Consider the following 22,561-nt stretch of genomic DNA (forward strand, 5'->3'; position numbering starts at 1 on the left):
ATGCTTGTAATCCCAGCATTTGGGAAGCTGAGATTGGAGGATCGCAGTTCGTGGACAGCCTCAGCTACTTAGTGAGGCCCTCTGCAACTTGGTGAGACCTGGCTTCAAAATAAAGAATTAAAAAAATAGGGCAGGGGCTGTAGCTCGGAGGTCAAATGCCCCTAGGTAATATCCCCAGACCTGCCCCCAAAAAATTGTTTTTTCAAGAAAAACTAAACAGCATCAGAGTTCTATATAGATATTCATCAATAAGATGATAAATTCTACAAAATTTATATTTTAAAATTCAAAATGTAATATTCTATATAAAATAAGCACTATCAAATGCATTTTATATATTTAATTACTTTGCTTATGAACTTAGATCAATTCTTTGACTGAAAATATACTTACATACATCTGAAGAAATGTGTATACATTAAGAAAAAGTAAAGTTAAAACTGGCTGGCCTGATCATTTTTACCACACATTTCTTACAACCATTGAAAGATGCATGACTCACATGTAGTGCCCTGATCTGTGAGGGGAACACTGAGTCCAGAATCATACTGAGCATAAACATCCACATCGTAGGTAGTACTGGGATTGAGGTTGTGCAAGGTATAGGATGTCACTTCTCCAACAAAGGCTTCCATGGGCTCATTGGAACCTTTAATAACAATCACAAAAAGATTTAGGAAGATGTGATCACTACCCTCAAATGTTGCTCAAAATTAAAGATCTTATCCAGGTGTGGTGGCACACACTTATAATCCCAGTATTTAGGAGGCTGAGATAAAAGGTATCACAGGTTCACAGCCAGCCTCAGCAACCTGTGAGGACCTCTGCAACTTAGGGAGACCCTGTTTTATTGTTTTTGTTTTTGTTTTGGTGGTACTGGGGTTCCTGGAAACCCTTCTACCTCTGGGCTACACTCCCAAAACTATTTTATATTTTTATTTTGGAAACAGGGTCACTTAAGCCACGAGGCTGGCTTTGAACATGCATGATCCTCCTGTCTCCACCTCCCAAGCACGGGGATTACAAGCATGTGCCACCACGTCCGGCGGGAGACTCTGTTTTAAAATAAATAATAAAATAGGGCTAGGAGTGTAGCTTGGAGGTTGAATGTCCCTGGATTCAACCCCCAGAACCTACCAAAAAAATAAAAACCTTGAAGTCAAATGGTAGGATGACACCATTAGTTCCTGTAGCCCTCCATGCACTGGCTGACTGAAGCACACGTTACACTGTTTGGTGACTATGACACTGTAAGCAGAGGCTGAGTCTTTTCTAGAATGCATTAAGTGTATAATCAGTGTTCTTTAGTGAATGTGTTCTAACACCTCTTTTCTCAGCCCTACTTTGCCAGCATAGTACTTTCCACAGGATGGGTATTCAGTGAACACTTCTTTGGTTTGTCATAGAGATAGCCTAAAAACTTCTATCCTGGACCACACTCCACATCTCTTGGTTGGTGAAGGTAGTCATTTATCAACTCCTCTTTCCTCTGTAAGTTATCTTTGCATTACTTATATAGGTCCACATTTTATTTCTCTTGCTTTCTCTCCTTTATTTTAGTTTGTAGTCTTCCAGGGTGCATGGAAAATACCCTAGGAAATTTGGTATGAAGAGCATGTTTTTTCCAATTTGGTAATAAATAGATAAGACATCAATATGAACAAAGAAACAAATATAGCAAGTAATTTAATCAAGGTGATACTGATTTAGGGGAAAATGTCAGTGGGAAGTTTTAAGAAAGTACATCATGAATAAACTAAAATGCAGAAAATAGAATGAGGCTGGGACATAATGGGAAAAGTACAGAAGTTTATATTGATGAAATGTGCATTATTTTATGATCATCAGAATATGTAGGATTTCTAGGCACGAGCTGTTTGATTTGTTCAATTTTATAGACTAGGTCAAATTTTTCAGTCATGAAATCTAATGATAGTCTCATCTATACAAAGAGTTAATAATGGGTACTCTAGACCACTTACTTAAAACATTGGCTCCAGAAACATTATCTCTGGTGGTAAGGAACTCCATGTGACAACTAAACTATCAGGAGAATCAGGAAAATTGAGTACTAGGTGATGCAACATAAAATATCCTTATAATCTTCCAATGCAATTATATTATGATAAAGGTACATACTTACCCACTGGCTTATACACAATTTTATATCCAAGAACTGGAGAGGGTGAAGGATCCCAGGACACTCTGAATCTTGTGTACCATTCATCAGTGATGTGTATGTTCTGAGGAGGAAGTAGTCCCACTAAAAACAAACATTGCCACACATTACTGATCTTTCACTGCTGCAGGAAGAGCATAGAATGTTCAAATATTGTTTGGCAGCCTTACAAGAGTAGTTTAATTTATAATATCTGATGATGTGCTTATTAAGAGAACAATTAGCCAGGCGTGATGGCACACGCTTGTGATCCCGGCATTCGGGAGGCTGAGACTGGAGGATCACGGTTCGAGGACAGCCTCAGCTACTTAGTGAGGCCCTCTGCAACTTAGTGAGACCCTGTGTCAAAATAAAGAATAAAAAGTGGGGTGGGGATGTAGCTCAGAGGTAGAATGCCCCTGGGTTCCATCCCCAGACCCGCAAAAAAAAAAAAAAAAGAGAGAGAGAGAAAGAAAGAACAATGAAAAGACATTGACTTGTTCATAAAAGCCTGTTAGCTTACTTTTCTTTTTTTAATAACTTTCAAAATTCAAACAGATTCCACAACTAGTGGATTTCAGAAAAGCCTCCTCAGCAGAAAGCCATGTTCTGAGCTGGTGTGTGATAAGATTCAGAATTATAGAAAATAAAAGAAACCTCACATCAGTTTTAGAATGTTATAGATTATAGATTGCTATCACCAGGACATAATTTAGAGACTATCTGATCAAACCACCTCATCACATAAATAAGATAATTAATCCAAGACGACATAGCTGACTAGTGACTAAAACAATGTTCTTTCCCTATACCACCCCATCCTCCACCAATATGATGCAAAGAGAATTCTTAATCCTCTAGAGGTGTTGCTCCCCAAACCTACAGCTTGCAAAATCAATGTGCTTTTGATGGAAAATTAAATAGTGACTGAGTTCATAGCATTTTTACAAAAATAATTCTAGTTTAAAAAGTTTTTCATGAGAGAAACTAGATGTATCTTTGAATTTTTTGGAAAATTCAAGATGTAAAGATTTTTGCTTTTGTTTTTGTTTTTTACATTTCAGTAAGTACGAAATTTTGAAATGTGCCATTTTCCCCAGAAAAGTACTAAAATATATTTGAAACCTAAGAGGAAGTTTAAAAAAAATGAAGTTGTTAAAATAAAATCCTCTCCCTTCACTAGACTGCTCCATTGACTCAGTCCTGCAGACAATAGCATTAATAAGTAATAGATTCCTGACCATGAGAGTCTGAACTGAACCAGTTCCAGGCCTGCTTATCCCTTAGGAGCTTTCAAATGTTATCTCTCCCAAACTCTGTAACGTTGCCAGGAACATTTAAGCACGGAAAGAGTTTGGGCAAGTGAGTGAAGGAAGAAACCCAAGTAGATTTTTGCTGAATGAAGTAGGAAAGTGGAATGCCGATGTTTACCAGTAATTGACCTGGAGCCCAGCCTGCTTTCCTGCAAAACTAGTGACTCTCAGCCTTGGCTGAGATGGAGAACATCCCCAGGTCCAGGCCACACCCCGTACCAGTTACATCAGTGCCTCTGGGAGTGGCTCCCAGGCATAAGCAGTGTCTGAAGCTCCTCAGGTGATCTCAATGAGCAACCAAATTAGAGGATCTTTAACTAGAGGAAGTTACCATGTGTATAGGGTTAGAAAAGGATCTGAACTTTGATAATTCTTTGTAAACTATTTGGTGCAGCAGCTTTTTAAGCAGCTAAATTTTAGGAAGAAGATGATAGCTAGTCATTTTGTTTCTTTATTTATGACTTAAAACGTAATCACAAGGCCGGGCACCTTGGCATATGCCTATAATCCCATTACTAAGGAGGCTGAGATAGGAGTATCACCGGTTCAATTCCAGCATTAGTAACTGAGCGAGACCCTATTTTAAAATAAAAATAAAATTTAAGGGATTGTATCGCTCAGAGATAGGATGCCACTAGGTTCAATCCCCAGTACCCCCAAAAAATTTCAATCACAGATTATTTTAGCTGATATTACCTTTACGTGACAGCAAACTAAGTATAACATCACATTCAATGATTATCTCAAGAAGAAATAACATTTTAAGCAAAGAATCATATTTACACTTTGTCTCCTTTTTCCTCTTAGTGGACCTTTAAAAGGTTAAAAATCCACCAAGTGATGTATTCTCCCATTTATGTAATACTTTAAACCTCATCATGATGTATACTTACAATGCTTCAATAAAGAAAAATTTTAATTTAAAAATTATGTTCTCGTCTCATTAAGTTTGATAAAATTCAGGGTCTAATACAAATATTAGTCGAATATAAATGTAGCTGCTGAGATGAATTGGTAGAGACAAAATTTAAAGATTTTAAAAGGTATAAGAAAACAACTTTAAAATTTTACAACTTCAAAGCAAGAAAAAAATTTTAAGACACTGACCAGTTCTTCCATTTCCTGTTAGATGGCCACCATCTCCATCTTCATAAATAGCAATAACAGTGATTTTATATGGAGTATCAGATTGTAGGGGTTGCAGAATTACATTGTTTCTTCTGCCTGGGACTGTGGTCTGTGGGGAAGTTAAATTACACATTTATTGCCAGCTAGAGTACTTTGAGATCAAAAGCCAATATTGCTTTATATATTCCCATAAACAGTAATGGTCTCTCTATATTTTCTTTTTGTTTCACAGCACTCATAGCAAGACAAATCATTGACTCTGCCTCTAAGCAACATGGGAGAATGGTTTTAGATCCAACAGATCTGGGCTCCAATCCAGATCAGCTACTTACCAGCCTCGTGACTAACTCTCTCTGAAGGGAACATGAGGATGGAGTCACCTCTCCTCACTCTGTATTGTGTTTTTAGTGCTTAAACAAATGTCTACTGAATACCCACTGTGAACCAGCGTGGTACTAGCTGTTTGGAATCCATCAGTGAGCAAAAACAGACTCTGTTTTCCCTCAAAAATATCAGTTGGGCCGCCGTCGTGGCGCATGCTTGTAATCCCAGCATTTGGGAGGCGGAGACCTAAGGATTGCGGTTCACGGACAGCCTCAGCTACTTAGTGAGGCCCTCTGCAACTTAGTGAGATCCTGTTTCAAAATAAAGAATAAAAATATAGGGCAGGGGATGTAGCTTGGAGGTCAAATGCCCCTGGGTTCCATCCCCAGGCTCGAAAAAAAAAAAAAAAAATCAGTTGGGCTAATTCTAATTAAATAAAAAGGGGGAAGTAGAAAATACATTCGATGATCTTCTCAGACCAAAAAAAAAAAAAAAAAAAAAAAAAAATCACAGTCATATCTCAGTTTATCTTCTAACCCTGTGCCTTGCTTCTACAAACAATAGGGATCAATTATCCAGTACCTAAAAAAAGTAAATCAGTAGAAGAAGGTATATTCTAAATGTTTTCAAAAAACAAGGATGAATAGTACATGTGTCCATGGCAAGGCTGAACTAATCATGGTTTCTATTTAAGCAAACTAACTGTGGTTAAAACTTTATCTCATTTGAACAGAACCTCTAAATAGCACTTATTCATGTTTCTTACTAATAAAAGGTGATTTTTATTAAAGGTTACTCTGCCAAGTTCTAGTAGATGAATTTTCATCACATGGAGTTCCTAGAAGGAGGATGATCTTAGAGGATATATGTGGAATAATGGTTGAAAACCACTGTCATAATCCTTTACAATCAACAGTGTGGCTAATCTTCTGTAAGCTGCTCACAGCTATTAATCATTAAACTGTAATACAAATGGGTTTTCCATACATAAGAAATTCATATTCCTTGTAAGGCCTATGAGAAAGTCATAAGAAACTTGAATCTAGATCTAAAGAGACAAACTATGATATTTGAAAAGTTTGGCAGGTCTAGGAATATAGTTCAGTGATTGAGAGCTTACTTAGCACGCATGAGGCTCTGGGTTCAATTCCCAGCACTGGAAAAAGAGAAGAAAAGAAAAAAAAAAAAAACAAGAGAAAAGTTTGGAGCCAATAGAAGAATATGTACATTCCAAAATAAATAAAAGTGTACTGAAAAAATGTTAAGTTTGGAGAAAAGAGAGATCAGTTAGTACTGGAGAATTGAAGGAAAGCCTTGTAGAAAAAAATAATTTTAAAGAAAGAGTAAGATTCAGATAATCACATCATCTGAACATTAACTTAGGTATTCCAGAGTCATAGTTATATTTCACTAGACTTTGCTCCTATACTTTCATTAGGTGATTAGAAATATGCAAGTGATTATGAGAAAAGACACTTTTAAGTTGGCTCTTAGAACAAAACCAAGCCACCAAATCATTGCTTCTCTGTGGTAGGGGAGGCTGGACCAGAAATATTTGGGTGGTCCCCATATCATGCCAGGGAAAGTCACATAAAATCTGGCTGCCACACAAGAGGCAAGGGCTCTAACTCTAACCACAGCATACTTCTAAAGGAGAAGCCTAACCTCGCCTCCCAACCAGCTAAGATTATAAAGTGTGCCAGTAAATGAATACCACACTTACGTATTCATCAATTGGATCACCAACAGTGGGGGAATAAATGATCCGGTACTGCTGAACGGGCCCATCAGCATGATCCCAGGCCACAGAAAGGCTATTGGTTGTCTCTCCAAAGACTCTCAGATTCCTTGGTCCACTTCGTGGAACTAAAAAATATACAGTAGAGTTTGCTTCCTGTCTGGTGGCATTACCTGGGTCATATTGAGTGCTTCTCCATTCATGATGATGTTTACCCCATTATGATAAAATATTCATCTTCCATATTTTCAATGTGAAATCACAAACAGCATAAAGTGCTATATTTCAGAGCTACAGTTGCATGCTGAACTTTCAGTGACATTTAGGTCTGAACCTCAATGGGAAAGAAAGGGATTTTTTAACTACTATAATGGCCTCCACTTGGTGAAACTTAATCTTTCATGCTTCTAAAGTGTTTATTTGAAGAGAATTCCCACTGCAGAGCAGAAGAGGTGATGAAACCCCTCCACAATTTAGGTCCCCAATGAACTTGAGATACAGCATAGTGGTAAAGAATTTGCCTAACATGAGTGAGGCCCTGGGTATAATTCCCAGCATTGAGGGGGGAAAAAAAAAAAAAAGGTCACAGATAAAAAAATAGATGAATGATTTTTTTGGGGGGGGGGCACAAAAGATGGTCAGGGACCCACAGTTTCCGCCTGGCATGTGAATGTGAGGAAGCCCGGGAGACTCCCATGCAAAGGCAAACTCCCACCTCACAGGGAGAGAGAGTTCCCATCATCCCTCACTCACGGCCCACCTGCTCCTCACTCACTGAGAGATGCCTCCCAATGCAACTACAGGGAATGGGGTGGAAAGAGGATTTCTGCCTCACGTGTTCGGCCCTGGCTGGGACTGGGCTTCCCTTCCCCATCTGCGTAGAGAGCCACGATGTTCACTGAATAGGGTGTGTCTGGAATCAGCCGGTCCAGGTGTACGTTGCGAGTATTTCCTGGCACCACAATCTACAAGGGGAGAAAATGCCAAATTCTGCCTGACAACAACCCAAATGCTTACCAAGTCTGTCCTTAGTCAGCATAATGATATTCATAATAGAAGGCTAAAACCAGACACCTCAGAAGCCAAGTGTGCTTCTCCAGCGGAACTGCCTAGGTCATACCATTAGATAAAAGTTACCCTCAGAAATTCCCTTTCCAAAAAAAAAGTGAGCTCATCCTTGACCCTTAGTTGCTTCAGTTACCTCCCATTTATGTTTATTATAAAAATTCTCAAATGTTAACATCTAGGTCTCAGGATATTTGCCCTAAAACTATCCTGTATGTCAGATACATATAATAAAAGAGGCTCAGTTGTGTGAATATGTCCCATCATACACAGGGACATGAAAATCAATATTGTTATAGAATAAACAGATTACTTAACATTTGTTTACCTTTGTTCATCAACATTATTTATTTTTGCAAAGATTCAGAAATATATTAATTCATAATTTATTTTTCCCTTATGAGTCCTGACACTGTTATTGTTCACATTGCCAATTTCTGAGTTCTAAATTACTAATCTATTTACAATGTTGTATTGTGAATCAAAGATAGCCTGCAATTTGTAAGAGCCAGTAAAAGCAAACTTTAACATTTTCATAACAAGGACACGTGTGACTTACAACAGAAGCTCGTACTTACAAGGTTTACTGAAATTTTGAATTCATACAGCTATTTTGCATTTTCTCAAAGTTCTTTTCTTTCTCTAAGTAACCCTATCAGTTATGCACCTGCCTTAATTCAACAAAAACAATCACTAAGTGTTATATATTGGCATGTTTGCAGCTTGTATTCTCACAGGCTAACCAAGCATGACATAGATACCTAACTACCTTCATCAGGAAGTAAGGCTACAGAATCTACAGAGTTCTTTTGCTTAGCTGTCAGGTGACAAAATTACTTACAGAATCCGAGGGTCTCGTGCCAGCAGTGGGGGAATACAGGACACGGTACTGCTGCACGGGCCCAGGTGCGGGGTCCCAGCGCACGTCCAGGCTGTTGGGCGTAGGGTTATACACTTGGATATTCCTGGCCAGTCCTCTCACCACTGTGGAAATGAAAGCCAGGGCCTAGATCTTAAGTCTGTTTGCATATGTCATGCTGAGTCTTTATTACTTTTCTACCACTTACATTCTATAATAGGATATAACACTATCCTTTCTAAGTTTCTAATTATCGGCACACAGAAGCAGATTCAAACTTCTCCAATCCAAATCCAGTCAAAACTAATCAAGGATGCTCTTTGTTTATGCTGAAGCAATGTTGTTTTCAATGAAAACAAGCCACTTTGAGTAGTAGGACTGGCTATGGAGCAAGGGAAAGGAAACAGAGAAAGGAGTTTCCCTTTCCACCACAGGTAATAGGAACAAGGAGGACTTCTACAGCCTGCCTACTAAGCAAAACCTAACTATGGAGCCCATCTAATTTTTTGTGTGTGTGTGTGTGTGTGTGATACTGGGGGTGAAACCTGAGGGCTTTGTACATCTGAGCTACACCCCCAGCCCTATTTTATTTTTTATTTTGAAACAAGGTCTCACTAGGTTGCTGAGAGCTTTGCTAAATTGCTGAGGCTGGCCCTGAACTTGCAATCCTCCTGTCTCAGACTCCCAAGTACTGGGATTACAAGCATATGCCATCATGCCTGACTTGGACCCAGCTAATTCTGCTAGTTTCAGTTATACAATCTCTCATTTATTACTACTTCATTTGGCAATTAGCTACTGAATGTCTTCTGTGATATGGAGAAAGAAGATATTCTCAATTAACAAACTCAATAGGTGCTTTGAAAAAACTATAAATTAAACTCACATATTAATCCCAAACTATATCTTAGCCAATCTCATCATCTCCCTGGACCATTAATCTTTTACCAAAAGAAGCCATCCACACCTGCCTTCCTTTAGCCATCTGCAGGTATTTTTAAAACCAAAGACATATTTGTAGGTAGAAACACAAGCCTTTAAGCGATACTACAAAGCATAGTGAAACCACTATAAGCTGATTTCTTAAGATATTAACAGCAAATAAAAGCACACAAATTACTAACCTCTCCAACTCATTTCATTAAAAAACCAGATAAATGTGTACTCAAGTAATGTGATGAACAGATTTCAACGATTTACACTATGAAACAAGACTTCATGCAAATTAATAAGTCACAAAGATCAAAGAATTTTTGTCCATGAAAGAGAATAACTATAGTACGCTGTTGCATATATATGCACTTACTTATCCTGAAGTTACCATTTCTAAAGAATGCCATTTTAAATGTGTTATTTCATATACTAAGAAATTAACAGTTGATGGTATTGGGAGGTTAAGTATGGGTAATTCTTAAAGCTTTAACTTTACTATTCTGAATTTTTCTAATTTTCTTTACTGAGCCTATGTGCCCTTTACAATAAAAAGTAAAATTTATGGCAAAAAGCTCATTTTTCTGCTTTTTTTACTTACATGTCCTCCCAGTATCTGATGTGCGTCCCCCATCCCCTTCAGTATATACAGGAACCACTGTAACAGTGTATGGAGTATCTGGCTGTAGATTCCTAAGAATGGCATAATTGGTATTCCCAGGAATTGGTACCTAAAGATTTTAATAAGGCATAAATCATTTGATCTTAAAACTCTTTTTTTTTTCAGTATAGGGATGGAACCCAGGGCCATTCTACCTCTGAGCTACATACCCAGTCCTATTTTTTATTTTTTGTTTTGAAACAGGGCCTCACTGAGTAGCAAAGGGCCTCACTAAGTAGTTGAGGCTGGCCACGGACTGTGATCCTCCTGTCTCAGCCTCCCAAATGCTGGGATTACAAGCATGTGCCACCATGCCTGGCCTGATCTTAAAACTTTTAAAGAACATAATACTTGAAATAATATCATCCCAACTCCGATCAAGTCAAAAAGCAAGTCCTGTAATATTTTGACATTTTTTAAGAACTTCTTGTGATGACGACTACTTCCCTAGTCCCATTCTCACACCCTCTTTTCGGACGCTAAGGCACCAGCCAATCCTCTGTCAAATATCATTACATGAATATGAACTTCTTCATCTCTAAAGAAAATTGTTGAACTCCTTAAGCTCTACTTTTAAATTACTCTGCTGCAGCTTAAACAGATTAGCATTTTTTTTTTGCCATAGAAAATACTTACCAGTTCCTCTGGACCACCTGCTGTTGGTGCATAGAAGAGTTTGTACTGGCGAGGATTCCCCTCTGCGTGGTCCCAGCGAACATTCAAGGTGCTGGTAGAAGGGTCATACACTCTTAGGTTTCTCACAGTATTCAGAGGTTCTGAAATACACAGAAACTGCGTCACAATATGACCCTGACAATCAAGAACACAGGTTACATACAATCTCTCAGGAACCCTAACACAGCAGACAATCCCACAAATATTTGCAAATGTCTCATCTATCCACAGACCTTTTTGTCCTGGTGTACTTTTTTAATCCTAAAAATGTAATAATGTCTTTCTTCACAAATAGAGGCAGATTAATTCAAAATGAGAACATTAAAAATGCCATTTTGCCAGGCATGGTGGCATACACTTGTAATCCCAGCATTTGGGAGGCTGAGACGAAAGGATCACGGTTTGTGAACAGCCCCAGCTACTTAGTGAGGCCCTCTGCAAATCAGTGAGACCCAGTTTCAAAATAAAGAATAAAAAATAGGGCTGGAGGTACAGGTTGGAGGTAGAATGCCTCTGGGTTCCATCTCCAGTACTGCAAAAAACAAAAAAATTCCATTTTAAAACCATAATTAAACCAGGCGTGGTAGTGCACGCTTGTAATCCCTGCATTCGGGAGGCTGAGATAGGAGGATTGCGGTTCGCGGACAGCCTCAGCTACTTAGTGAGGCCCTCTGCAACTCAGTGAGACCCGGTTTCAAAATAAAGAATAAAAAATAGGGCAGGAGGTGTAGCTCGGAGATTGAATGCCCCTGGGTTCCACTCCCAGACCCACAAAAAAAATAAAAATTAAAAATAAAAAAATAAAACCACAATTAAGCTGGTCGTGATGGCGCATGCTTGTAATCCCCACGTTTGGGAGGCAGAGTCAGGAGGATCGCGCAGGTTTGAAGCCAGTCTCACTGGCTTAAGAGACCCTGTTTCCAAATAAAAAATATATAAAAAATAGGTGTCTGGGAGTGTAGCCCGGAGGTAGAAGGGTTTCCAGGAATCCCAGTACCACTAAAAATAAATAAATAAATAAATCCACAATTAATAACATGTTAGTAAATCTTTGTGTCACTCCACTGCTTCTGGGTAAAGATGCGATCCCACCTCAATGGTTGTTACTATAGAAGCTGCAGGAACTCTGGTTTCACTTACTAGTCTTGCCTCTTCCAGTCATCCGACCTCCTTCCCCATCAGGATACTGGGAGGACACAGTGATTGTGTAAGGTGTGTCAGGCTTCAGTTTCTGCAGGACCACACTGTTCTGCCGGCCTCCTATTGTGGCCTTAAGTAAAACAGGACTCGATTAGCATTAGCCTTAGTCTCTCCCTCATTAGTCCATTAGTCCATTTTTACCAGTGAGCTGTTTGAAACACTTGCCAAGGACTGGAATCATGGACCCTGGTGAAGGCTTAAAATATATCTGATGGTATGCGTATGTCACTGACAGTACTGATTTTAAATCTTTTGGACAAATACCTGGGCAATAGGATAATTCCATTCCCTTTTGAAGAACCTTTATACTGTATACCTATATTTATAGCAGCAGAACCCACAATAGCCAAGTTAGGTGAACCAAGTTAGGTGTTTATCAACAGATGAATGAATAAAGAAAATACAACAGTGCACACACACACACACACACACACACACACACTAAAGTTTCACTCAGGCATAAAAAAAGAACAAGATCATGTTCTTCGCAGGATTTTTTATTCTTTTTTTTTTTTTTGAAACAGGGTCTCACTAAGTTGCAGAGGGCCTCACTAAGTAGCTGAGGCTGGCTGCAAACCCAGATTCTCCTGTCTCAGCCTCCCAAGTACTGGGATTACAAGTGCGTGCTGCCATGCCTGGTTCACGTCCTTCACTTTGCAGGAAACTAGATGAAACTGGAGAACAGTATACTAAGTGAGACTAGCCAAACTCAGAAAGTCAAGGGTTGCAAATCTCTCTCATATGTGGACATTAAAGAGAAAAAATTGTTTTAAAAAAAGACATTCTGAAAATGAAGACCAGAAAGAGATTGAGGGAGGGAAAGACGAGGTTTAGAGAGAAAAACCAATAATAACAGACTAAATAATGTGGTATGCATGTGTGAATGTATCACTTTGAATCTCAATATTACGTATCAATAAGGTATTAATAACAAATTTAAAAATAATATACATCTTACAGCATAATTTTAAATTTATATTTAAATTTATACTTATATTTATATTTAAATTTATAAATTTATATTTTACTTAATTTATATTTATACTTAATTTATATTTATACTTAAATTTAAATATAAATTAGTATACACTTCAAATTATAAAAATGATTTCAAGCTTTAAACTGGTGGCCTTAAAAAGATATTTCAACTTGATAGCCACCATCTCTGCAAAATTTCATCCAAAACACATTTCACAGAACTCTCCCCATAAAAGGCATTAATCACAAGTGAACTACTGAGGGACATTAAGATACCAAAGTGCTGCATAATTTTAGAGGCTCACACCATTCAGTATTGTTCTCACTTTTAACAGATGTTTTTTATTTGGTTTAGAAACACATTAAAATGATTCAGCAAAAGATCCAAAGCTTTTGGTGTTTCCCCCAAACAGTGCCACTCTAACGGCATTAGTTGTGTAAACGATGTGACCAGACCCTTGGCCAAGCCACACACAGGCAGTGGTTCCCAGGGGTCTCCATGATACCGATCCTGTGGTACGAAGCTTCTTGCGTCCCTCCAATTATGGAGTTTGCAGTTTTTTATTAATTGCTTTAGGCCATCTAGCTATCTTGTTGAAAGAAATTTTGTATGATTTGTTAACAGTCTACTGAATTCAGATGTTTGTGCCATATTAATTAAAATTGCATGAAAATGGCATGCTGCCCACAATGAGCACACATGACACAGCTGGATGTGCTGCGCTGACCAGATGTTTCCCACTTAGCACCCATCCACTCCAGTTGGTTAGGTTCCAGGGAAAATCTCCATGAATCAACATAGTCATCCTTAATGTGAATAAATTTAACTACAGTGCCTAATTTTAAAAATGTAATAATTTGTGTTATGGGAAAAAGTATCAGTATCAGCAAATCATTTTTATAAAATTTTGAGACATAACAAATCTGAAAGAATCTACTTAGGAGAACTAGTCTTAAGAGTAAGCAGAGAAGTGTCTCCCATTCCTCCCATCCAGCTCTCCAAAATAATGCCAGCATTAGTATTTCATTCATGATAATTAATACTGATGATCATCATGAATCAGTATTAAAATGAAATGGGAAGTTTTCTGATCCAACTAAGTCCATTTACCAGGTAGGAACCTCATTTATTTATTTATTTATTTGTTTATTTATTTTTATTTTTTTGGTGGTACTGGGAATGGAACCCAGGGACCCTCTACCTCTAGGCTATACTCCCAGACCTATTTTATATTTTATTTGGAGACAGGGTCTCTTAAGTCACCTGAGGCTGACTTCAAACCTGCGCAATCCTCCTGTCTCAGCCTCCCAAGCACAGAGATTACAAGCATGCGCCACCACGCCCGGCTTGCAGGTAGGAACTTTAAAAATATACCTTTAATCACTGGCAACCTCAACTTCTGTTAACATCTCTCAACTAGTCAGAGGTATCAACCATTTTCTTAAGTTCAACAAATCTGACAGTCAAAAGTTTAAAAATCAGCCAGGTGTGGGGGCTCATCCCTGTTATCCTAGTACTTGGGAGACAAAGACAAGAGAATTGCAGGTCTGAAGCCAGCCTCAGCAACTTAGTGAGACCCTCAGCAGCTTAACAAGATCCTATTTCAAAATAAAAAACAAAATAAGGCTGGAAGTGTAGCTCAGAGGCAGAATTCTCCTAGATTCAGTTTCCAGTACCACAAAAAAGTTTAAAATTTATGTCTCCCTAAGGCTATAGAAGGAAATATTAGGCTCCCCAACATTCCCCCTCAAAGTTGGCAATTTTCTGGACCTCACCAAAAGAGTTATTTGAAATACACCAGGAAGGGTAGATTAGAATAACCCTAATCTACATAGAAATCATGTGCTTCCTGACCTAGGGTAATGTCTGCATTTCTAGTTAGGCACCTTCACAAAAGGCAAAGCTGATAAAAGCCCAGACAGCTAAAGTAAGCAAGGTAAGTAAGGACAAGCAGAAAGATGAAGAAGATTACAGCTGAGTTTGCAGTCCTTGGATGCCTCCATTTGGATAATATAAAAATTATAAGCATCTTGAAGTAGGTGAATGGACTTCCAGATCTAGAAACACTGTATCTAAAAGACATCTTATGGCATGTAAAACCAGAATAAATAAAAGAAAGTTGGCAGATAAGTTTAGCAAACTTTCAGTGCTTGGTTAAGGTAGAGAAAGAGATGGACTAAAGATCAACATGGATTCAAACTCTATCCAGACATCTTCGTGGGTACTCCAGGACTAATAGCTTCTAAGGAAAGTATGGGTCCTGTGCATGCCTGGTGCTTAGAAGCTACTAAGAGCAGCTATCATCTTCCACCACAACAGGACACTGCAGATGGAGAGGCAATCGAAGGGTCAAGCGATTCCACTTATACAGGAAATCTTTTATCCCTTAAAAAAGTACGACTCACTAAGCACTGAGGGAGTTTGAAAGAGAACCAGTGGGATTTATACAAGTTAGTTTTCTTTTTGTTGTTTTTTTTGGGGGGTGTTGTTGTTTTTGTTTGTTTGTTTTTGCAGTACTAGGGGTGAAACCCAGAAGCATTCTACTTCCAAGCTACATCCCCAACCCTATTTTTTATTCTTTATTTTGAAACAGGGTCTCACAGTTTTGAGGGCCTCAGTAGCTGAAGATGGTTGCAAACCTGTGAGCCTCATGTCTCAGCCTCCCAAATAATGAGATTACAAGTGTGTGTGTGCCACAACACTTGGCTTCTAAGTTACTTTTCACAAAACAAATTACCGTTTGCTCATTGCCTTCCCCTGTTGAAGGCTGATAGGTAATTCTGTATTTCTGCACACGTCCACTGGCAGGATCCCATTTAACCGTCAAACTGTTTGATGTTGCATTGTACACCTGAAGGTTTCGTGGACCACTTTTTGGAGCTGAAAGATTGTTTAAAAAAAAAAAAAACAGAGTGAGCATACAGAAAGACCTCCCTTCCCCAAAAATGTATGGTTCCCAAGTAAATCAAGATAAGTGTGTGCTTCAAGGTTTGGAATTAAATTTGAGCTCACAATAAAAATGGCCATCATGTCATACATGACTACTTTGTGTGCACTGAATGTTTGAGTGTTCTTCCAAACCTTGTTTCCCCATATGTTGAAGTCCTAATTGCCAATATAGTGGCACTTGAAGATGGGACCTTTGAGATTAGATATGATCATGAGGATAGAGCCCTTGAAATGGTATTAATCTTTATAAGAGGAGACATGAAAAAGCTTATTCCTTTCTCTCTCTCTCTCCCTCTCTCTCTCTCTCTCTCTCTCTCTCTCTCTCTCTCTCTCTCTCTCTCTCCTCTCCCTCCTCTCCCATGTCACAATGAATGGAGGGAGAAGAGAGATATCTACAAGACAGGAAGAGAGCTCTCAACAAGAACATTGGCTGGCACGTTGATCTTGTAATTCCCATTCTCCAAAATTAACAGAATTAAAATTGTTGCTATTTAAGCCATTCAGCCAGATATTGAACTTGAGCTTGTCAGCCTAAGCAAAAACACTCCTGAACAAGTGGTGGCAAAATCAAGTTTTTCTATAAAAAGCCAACATAAAAGAGACTCCATTAACAGTTTATACTTAAAAAACAGAAGTCTCATTCAAAATTTATTTTATGGTATTATCCATTCAATTTATTATTTGTTCAATCAAACAACTCAACAAATGAAATTCTTACCTTGTGTTGTTAAGGGTATCAGACGCACTGAAAGGAAACAGAATTTAGAGAAATGTTACTAATATAGCTGTAGTTCTTTAAAAATCAACTTTAAAGTATCAGTGTCTTTGCCTAAAGCCAAACACCTACATGTGCGCTCACTGCCAGTCAGGTCATCACTTTCTGACTCATCAGGATAGATGGCAGTGATGGAAACTTCGTAGAGAGTGTTGGGGTTCAGGTTTTCAAACACCAAGGTGTTCTCATCTCCGTTTAAGATGGTCTTGGAGAAAGAGAACAAAAACAAATTCACAAAATTAAGTCCCCATTTATGTCACACACACAATGGCATTTTGTTGACATTATTTAGATGATCCTTCTTTCACAACTAAAGTGTCACTAGTAGGAAAGAATGCTTATTTGGAAATAAGAGAAGTGCATATTTCAAATAAGGTTCTCTATAATTAAATAGGACATGAAAGAGAGAGAGAAGGAGATAGAGATAGAGATAGAGATGAGAAAGAGAGAGAGAGAGAGAGAGAGAGAGAGAGAGAGAGAGAGAGAGAGAGAGAGCGCGCGCTAAGACTACCTCCATCTTATCTGAGCTTCGAACAGGTGCCCATGTAATTCTGTAAAGAGACACGTCTGAAGCTCCATGATCCCATGTTCCTCTGAAACTTTCTGGTGTGACTTCAGTAAGCCTCAGGTTTGTTGGGGCTGGAACAGGTCCTGTCAAGAAAAACTAGTTTTGTGAATGTGAGTTACAAACTTAATTTAATATAACGGTTTGCTTTATTTTAATGGACATGGGAAAACTGACTGAATATATTACCTTAGAGCTAAATATTTTACCAATGCAGTTCATTTGAAAGATAAATATAACCTACAGCAGGCACTCTATGATAAAATGTTGCTGACATTCTTTTAAAATGATGGTATTTCTAACAATATCATTTAGTAATACTCTTTATCTCACTGATTCCTCACCTTTTTTTGTCTCCAACTCTTTGAAAATTTAATGAAACAGAAATATGCAAAGCACAAAGTGCATTGTATAATATCGACAGTTCATTGGCCATTTCCAGTCTATCAGTGTCCCCAGAGACATTCATGGGCCTTGAGTTAAGAGATCCTTTTTCTTACCCAAGAATGTCATAAACTCAGCATGGCGCTGGCTTGGTGTGTGTGTATGGGGGCGGTCAGAAATCCCGGAGGCTATAATGAGTGCCCAAATCCCACCCCACACAGACACACACACACACACACACACACACACACACACACACACACACTGAGATCCCTGTTCACCAGGCATTCAACCCCCTACCACACACACCAAGCACCCTGTCCACCAGGCTGATGAGAATCTCACTACTTGCTGAGGCTGTCCTCAAACCTGAAATCCTCCTGTTTCAGCCTCCCAAATACTGAGATTCTAGGCATGTGCCACCATGGCTGGAAAGACCCAATATTTTTGCCACTAGTTGGATTAGGTTATCATGAGTTGAGTACTGGGCTGCACAACTATATGCTGAGCACTGGATTAAGTAATTATGTGCTGGGCACTGTAGATACATAGTTAAACAAAATAAATGCCTCTGGCTTAATGAGAAGAGCAAGTGGAAAGCAGAATAATTATTTAAAAAAAATCCAACAAGCCAGGAATGGTGGTGCATACCTTAATCCCAGCTACTTGGGAGGCCAAAGCAAAAGTATCTCAAGTTCAAGGCCAGTTTGGACACTTTAGTGAGAGCCTCTCTCAAAACAAACAGAGCTGAGGATATAGCTCAGTGGTAGACCACTTGCCTAGCATGTGCAAGACCCTGAGTTCAATTTCCAGAACTACCCTCCCACACACACATACATGTACACAGACCAACAGGCAGTAATAACGGAGTTAAATAGTATGAAAACACCGAGAGAGGGAGAGAAATCGGCATCTAAGATGAGCAGAATACAGCAGGCAAGGACGTTGTAAGCTGGCTGTGACTCTCCCACCACTCCACTGCCATAGTCTCCCCTCCTCTGAATGCTCATACTGCAGAATCTGAGTGCCGCTCACCTGGCTTTCCCTACATAAGCCTGTGTATATTTTTTCTTTTTTCCTTTTTTTGTACTGGAAGTTGAACCAAGGAATACTCTACCTCTGATCTACACCCCCAGCCATTTTTCCTATTTATTTATTTATTTATTTATTTATTTATTTATTTTTGAGATACTAGGGATGGAATCCAGAGGCATTGTGCTTCTGAGCTACACCCCAGCCCTATTTTCAGTCTTTCTATTTTTTGAAACAGGGTCTCACTGAGTTGGAAAGGGCCTAAGTAGTTGAGGCTGTCCATGAACCGTGATCCTCTGGTCTCCACCTTCCAAATGCTGGGATGACAAGCATGCGCCACCATGACCAGCCTATTTATTTTTGAAATAGGCTCTCCTTAAGTTGCTGAAGATCTTGCTACGTTACTGATTTGATAACTAGTGCATATTTTCTAGAGAATATGTCCAATATGTGTGAGGAACATGGTTTTCTCCCAACTCCACTACACATACACAGACACACACACACACACACACACACACACACACACACACACCAGTCACTCACCAGTTAACTAATAAGAGTAATTAACTAAAGTGGCTGGTCATATCATAAAGGAATAGACACAAAGATAGAAAATAAAATACTTTGTTACAAAGAAAATAAGAAAGATAATCTGTAAATCCAAGCATTATTAAAGACTGGCCAAAATGTATGTTTTTATCACTCTGAACCTCATTTTGACATAAAAAGGAACAATAAGAAATGAAGTGCCCCAGGAGGTTGAAGTTTGCATGCATGTAAAGCATGGTTTCCCATGTATCAATAGAGCAGTGCGCAACTCACGGGTGGTCTCTTCATCTGTCACTGGGGAAGATTCCCCCTCGTCATATACTGCAGAAACGCTCACTGTGTAGAGGGTTTGTGAGTAGAGGTCTCTAAGGGTGGTGCTGGCTCGTGATCTGTCCACCTCTACCTATAATAATAGCAGAACAGGGGAATTGTTTTTACACCCAGTTTGGTTTAGGCATCTCTCCATCATTTACCATACTTCTTGGTACAGGAACATATAAATTGCGATAAGAAAAATACTGCGTTTTTTAATTTGCACAAAAATCCAGAAACTGGGACCAGTTTGAATGTTTCCAAAGTAGAAGAAATGGATGTACTAGCAACACATCTGGCACAATTTTGTGGCAAATGGTGGATGCTTATGGATTCAAATAGCCTAGGAATTTTCACCTGTCTCTATACTATCACCTTATTTCTTTCAGAAATGTTCTACTATGCATTATCGTATTTGCTACACACAAGGGCCTTGTAAGATACATATCTCGCCATTATATCCCCATTGAAATGGAAGCACAGAATGAATTGAATGTGTGCACATAGATAAATTAGATTTGCATAATCTATAAATGGCCAGCAGGTGCAAATAAATGGTACTTAGAGAAACTGTTTCTATGTGCCAAAAAATGCCCTGGAGTCTGACATTAACACACCCTCAAAAGCTCACCCAAGTTTTAAAACCATTTACTGGTAAAGCTCCCTCAGGTAGATCATACTGTAAATCAAGTTGTCCTGGAAAAAGTTCTCCATGCCATCGCAAAAATAATCACTCCCCAGGGGACATTCTTTTTAACATACTCTTCCTTTCTGTCCTGCTCAACTGTCTTATCTTCCCATTATCTGAGAAACTTCCCCTCTTTTTGTCTACGTCCTCTTGCTACCTTTTATTTTTAGAAACATGATGGCATTTTTTAGTCATTCATAGAATGGAGACTGCCATATAAGGCATCTGGATGAGAAGGAAATGCCATTTGGACTCTATAACTCTTTATCTACTAAGGGATGAGGTTTTGCAGATTGATATCACAAAGCAAAACATTTCTAAGCTAAGTCCAGAACAGACCAGCATATTCTTGATTTTCAAAAAGTACCTTATTATCACAAGTTTTCAACCATATATTAATAAAAAGACAAGTGTTTAAAAACATTCCATCATCTCAAGTAATTGTGTTAAGCAATATAGAAAAACAACTCTATATGTTCTGGTTAGATATAGAATATCCCCTGAAGAACTTATGTATTAATGTTCAAAGTTGATGTAATTGTCATGAGGGTTGTAATCTAAAAGGTATGAGTCCATTGTGAGGGTTTACTGAGCAGTAACCGAGGTAGGTGGAGTGTCGCTAGAAAAAGTGTGTCCCTGGGAATGTGGGCTTAGAAAAGTGCTTTTGCTTTTGAATTCCCTTGCTCATTTGTTCTCTCTTGATTCTGACCTTCATGATGTGAGAGCAGAGCCTTGATCTTTCCCTTTCTCTGCTTCCGCTGACATGCCCTGAGCTCTGCACATGTAACCCAGGCTGATATGGGCTCAAACTCCAAGATTTCCAAAAAACTGTTGACAAATAAATCTTCCTTCCTATAAGTTGTGTGGTCAGTTTTGGATTATATCAGTGAGAATATTGACCTAGACAACATCCTAATTTTCAACCTACCTCTTTGAAATCTTCTTCTGGTGTTTTATATCGAACAATGTATTTCCGCACTTTCCCAAGCACAGGTTCCCAGACGACATTCATGGTGCTGTGAGTCACATCTCTGAGTTTCACGTCCTGAGGTCCAGGCAAAGGTACTGAAGAAACAGGAGGCATTAGATTCAGCAGTGGATCTCAGCTACAAGCTCAAAGGCATGCATTATACTTTCAAGAAGTTGTATGGAGAAAACATAATTTGTCCAGTACAATAACTGATAAAATGATTATGGCGATAAAGGTGTCAGGCTTCTACCAGCCAGAAAGAGTTGAATTATTCTTAAGAAGGCTTTTAAAAATAACATCTATTTTTTGTGTGTAGTATTGAGGTGGAACCCAGGGACTTTTCTACGTCCAGGATATACTTCCAGAACTATTTTATATATTATTTGGAAACAGGGTCTCACTAAGTAGCTGAGAACCTCACTAAGTAGCTGAGGCTGGCTTCGAACTTGTGCAATCCTCCTATCTAAGCCTCCCAAGAGCGGGGATTACAAGTGTGTGCCACCACGTCTGGCCAAAAATAACATCTATTTTTATCACAAGGCTAACTTCTCATTTATATACTAATCTTCCACTTTATCTAAATAACTTGCTGCTCAGCCATAATAAATCATAATCCATAGAATTATTCTCCCTTAAGAATGAGATAGAAAAGCAAATTTTTATAACAGTGAAGAATGAAGATGAGCCAACATTATACACCCAATAACCTTATAAGAAGAGCCACAGATACCTAAATGGTTAGAATTAAATTCAAATTTTAAGTTTTTACCAAGTAAAAAAAAACCTTTCCCTTAAAGGAGAATGATAATAAAGAGGTTTTCTCATGTTCTATGAGATGTATCTCATTCTAGCTGCCTATTTGACCATTTCTCTTTATCTCTCATTTTTGACTCTGCTCATCTGTCTTCCCAAATCTATTTCCTTCTCCATGTTTCTGCACATCCATACCTCTCACTCCCACTCTTTTCCCTGGCCAGAACCCCATTTCTATGAAACCACCAGCTCCCCATAGAGTCTCACATATAAAAGGTGATTAATAAATATTTATGTGTTGTCAATTAGTTTATACTTCAGGGCTGTCTTTTCTGCCCTATAATGCTATGTCTCCTTAGTTCTTTTCCCCCTTTTGAAGTTCTTTCCATCTTTTACACACTTCTTTAGAAATGTGAGCTGAAGCCTAAAAGAAGCAGAAAAGGCTAAACAATTCATACAAGACAAATACATGCAATGAAGAGTCCACACACTCCATGCTGCTTTCTGTTATTGAGTGGTATTTCCAACACCTAGGCCATGACTGGCAAATA

General features: G+C 38.6%; 1 protein-coding gene across 1 annotated transcript in view; it reads right to left on the reverse strand.

Annotated features, from left to right (window-relative positions):
• COL12A1 (collagen type XII alpha 1 chain) overlaps window positions 1-22,561 on the reverse strand; it is a gene marked incomplete at both ends in the record, with an annotated part of 115,798 nt that overhangs the window by 40,045 nt on the left and 53,192 nt on the right. The window contains 15 exons of the mRNA XM_080700078.1: window positions 503-649; window positions 2,144-2,263; window positions 4,579-4,708; window positions 6,647-6,789; window positions 7,497-7,626; window positions 8,568-8,710; window positions 10,117-10,246; window positions 10,813-10,952; window positions 11,992-12,121; window positions 15,768-15,910; window positions 16,698-16,724; window positions 16,827-16,959; window positions 17,266-17,405; window positions 19,561-19,690; window positions 21,216-21,352. Coding sequence (XP_080556204.1) covers window positions 503-649; window positions 2,144-2,263; window positions 4,579-4,708; window positions 6,647-6,789; window positions 7,497-7,626; window positions 8,568-8,710; window positions 10,117-10,246; window positions 10,813-10,952; window positions 11,992-12,121; window positions 15,768-15,910; window positions 16,698-16,724; window positions 16,827-16,959; window positions 17,266-17,405; window positions 19,561-19,690; window positions 21,216-21,352 — 1,923 coding nt within the window. The remainder of the gene's footprint in view (window positions 1-502; window positions 650-2,143; window positions 2,264-4,578; window positions 4,709-6,646; window positions 6,790-7,496; window positions 7,627-8,567; window positions 8,711-10,116; window positions 10,247-10,812; window positions 10,953-11,991; window positions 12,122-15,767; window positions 15,911-16,697; window positions 16,725-16,826; window positions 16,960-17,265; window positions 17,406-19,560; window positions 19,691-21,215; window positions 21,353-22,561) is intronic.

The sequence above is a fragment of the Muscardinus avellanarius genome (genome assembly GCF_963383645.1).
Source record: "Muscardinus avellanarius genome assembly, chromosome: 8".
Lineage (NCBI taxonomy): Eukaryota > Metazoa > Chordata > Mammalia > Rodentia > Gliridae > Muscardinus > Muscardinus avellanarius.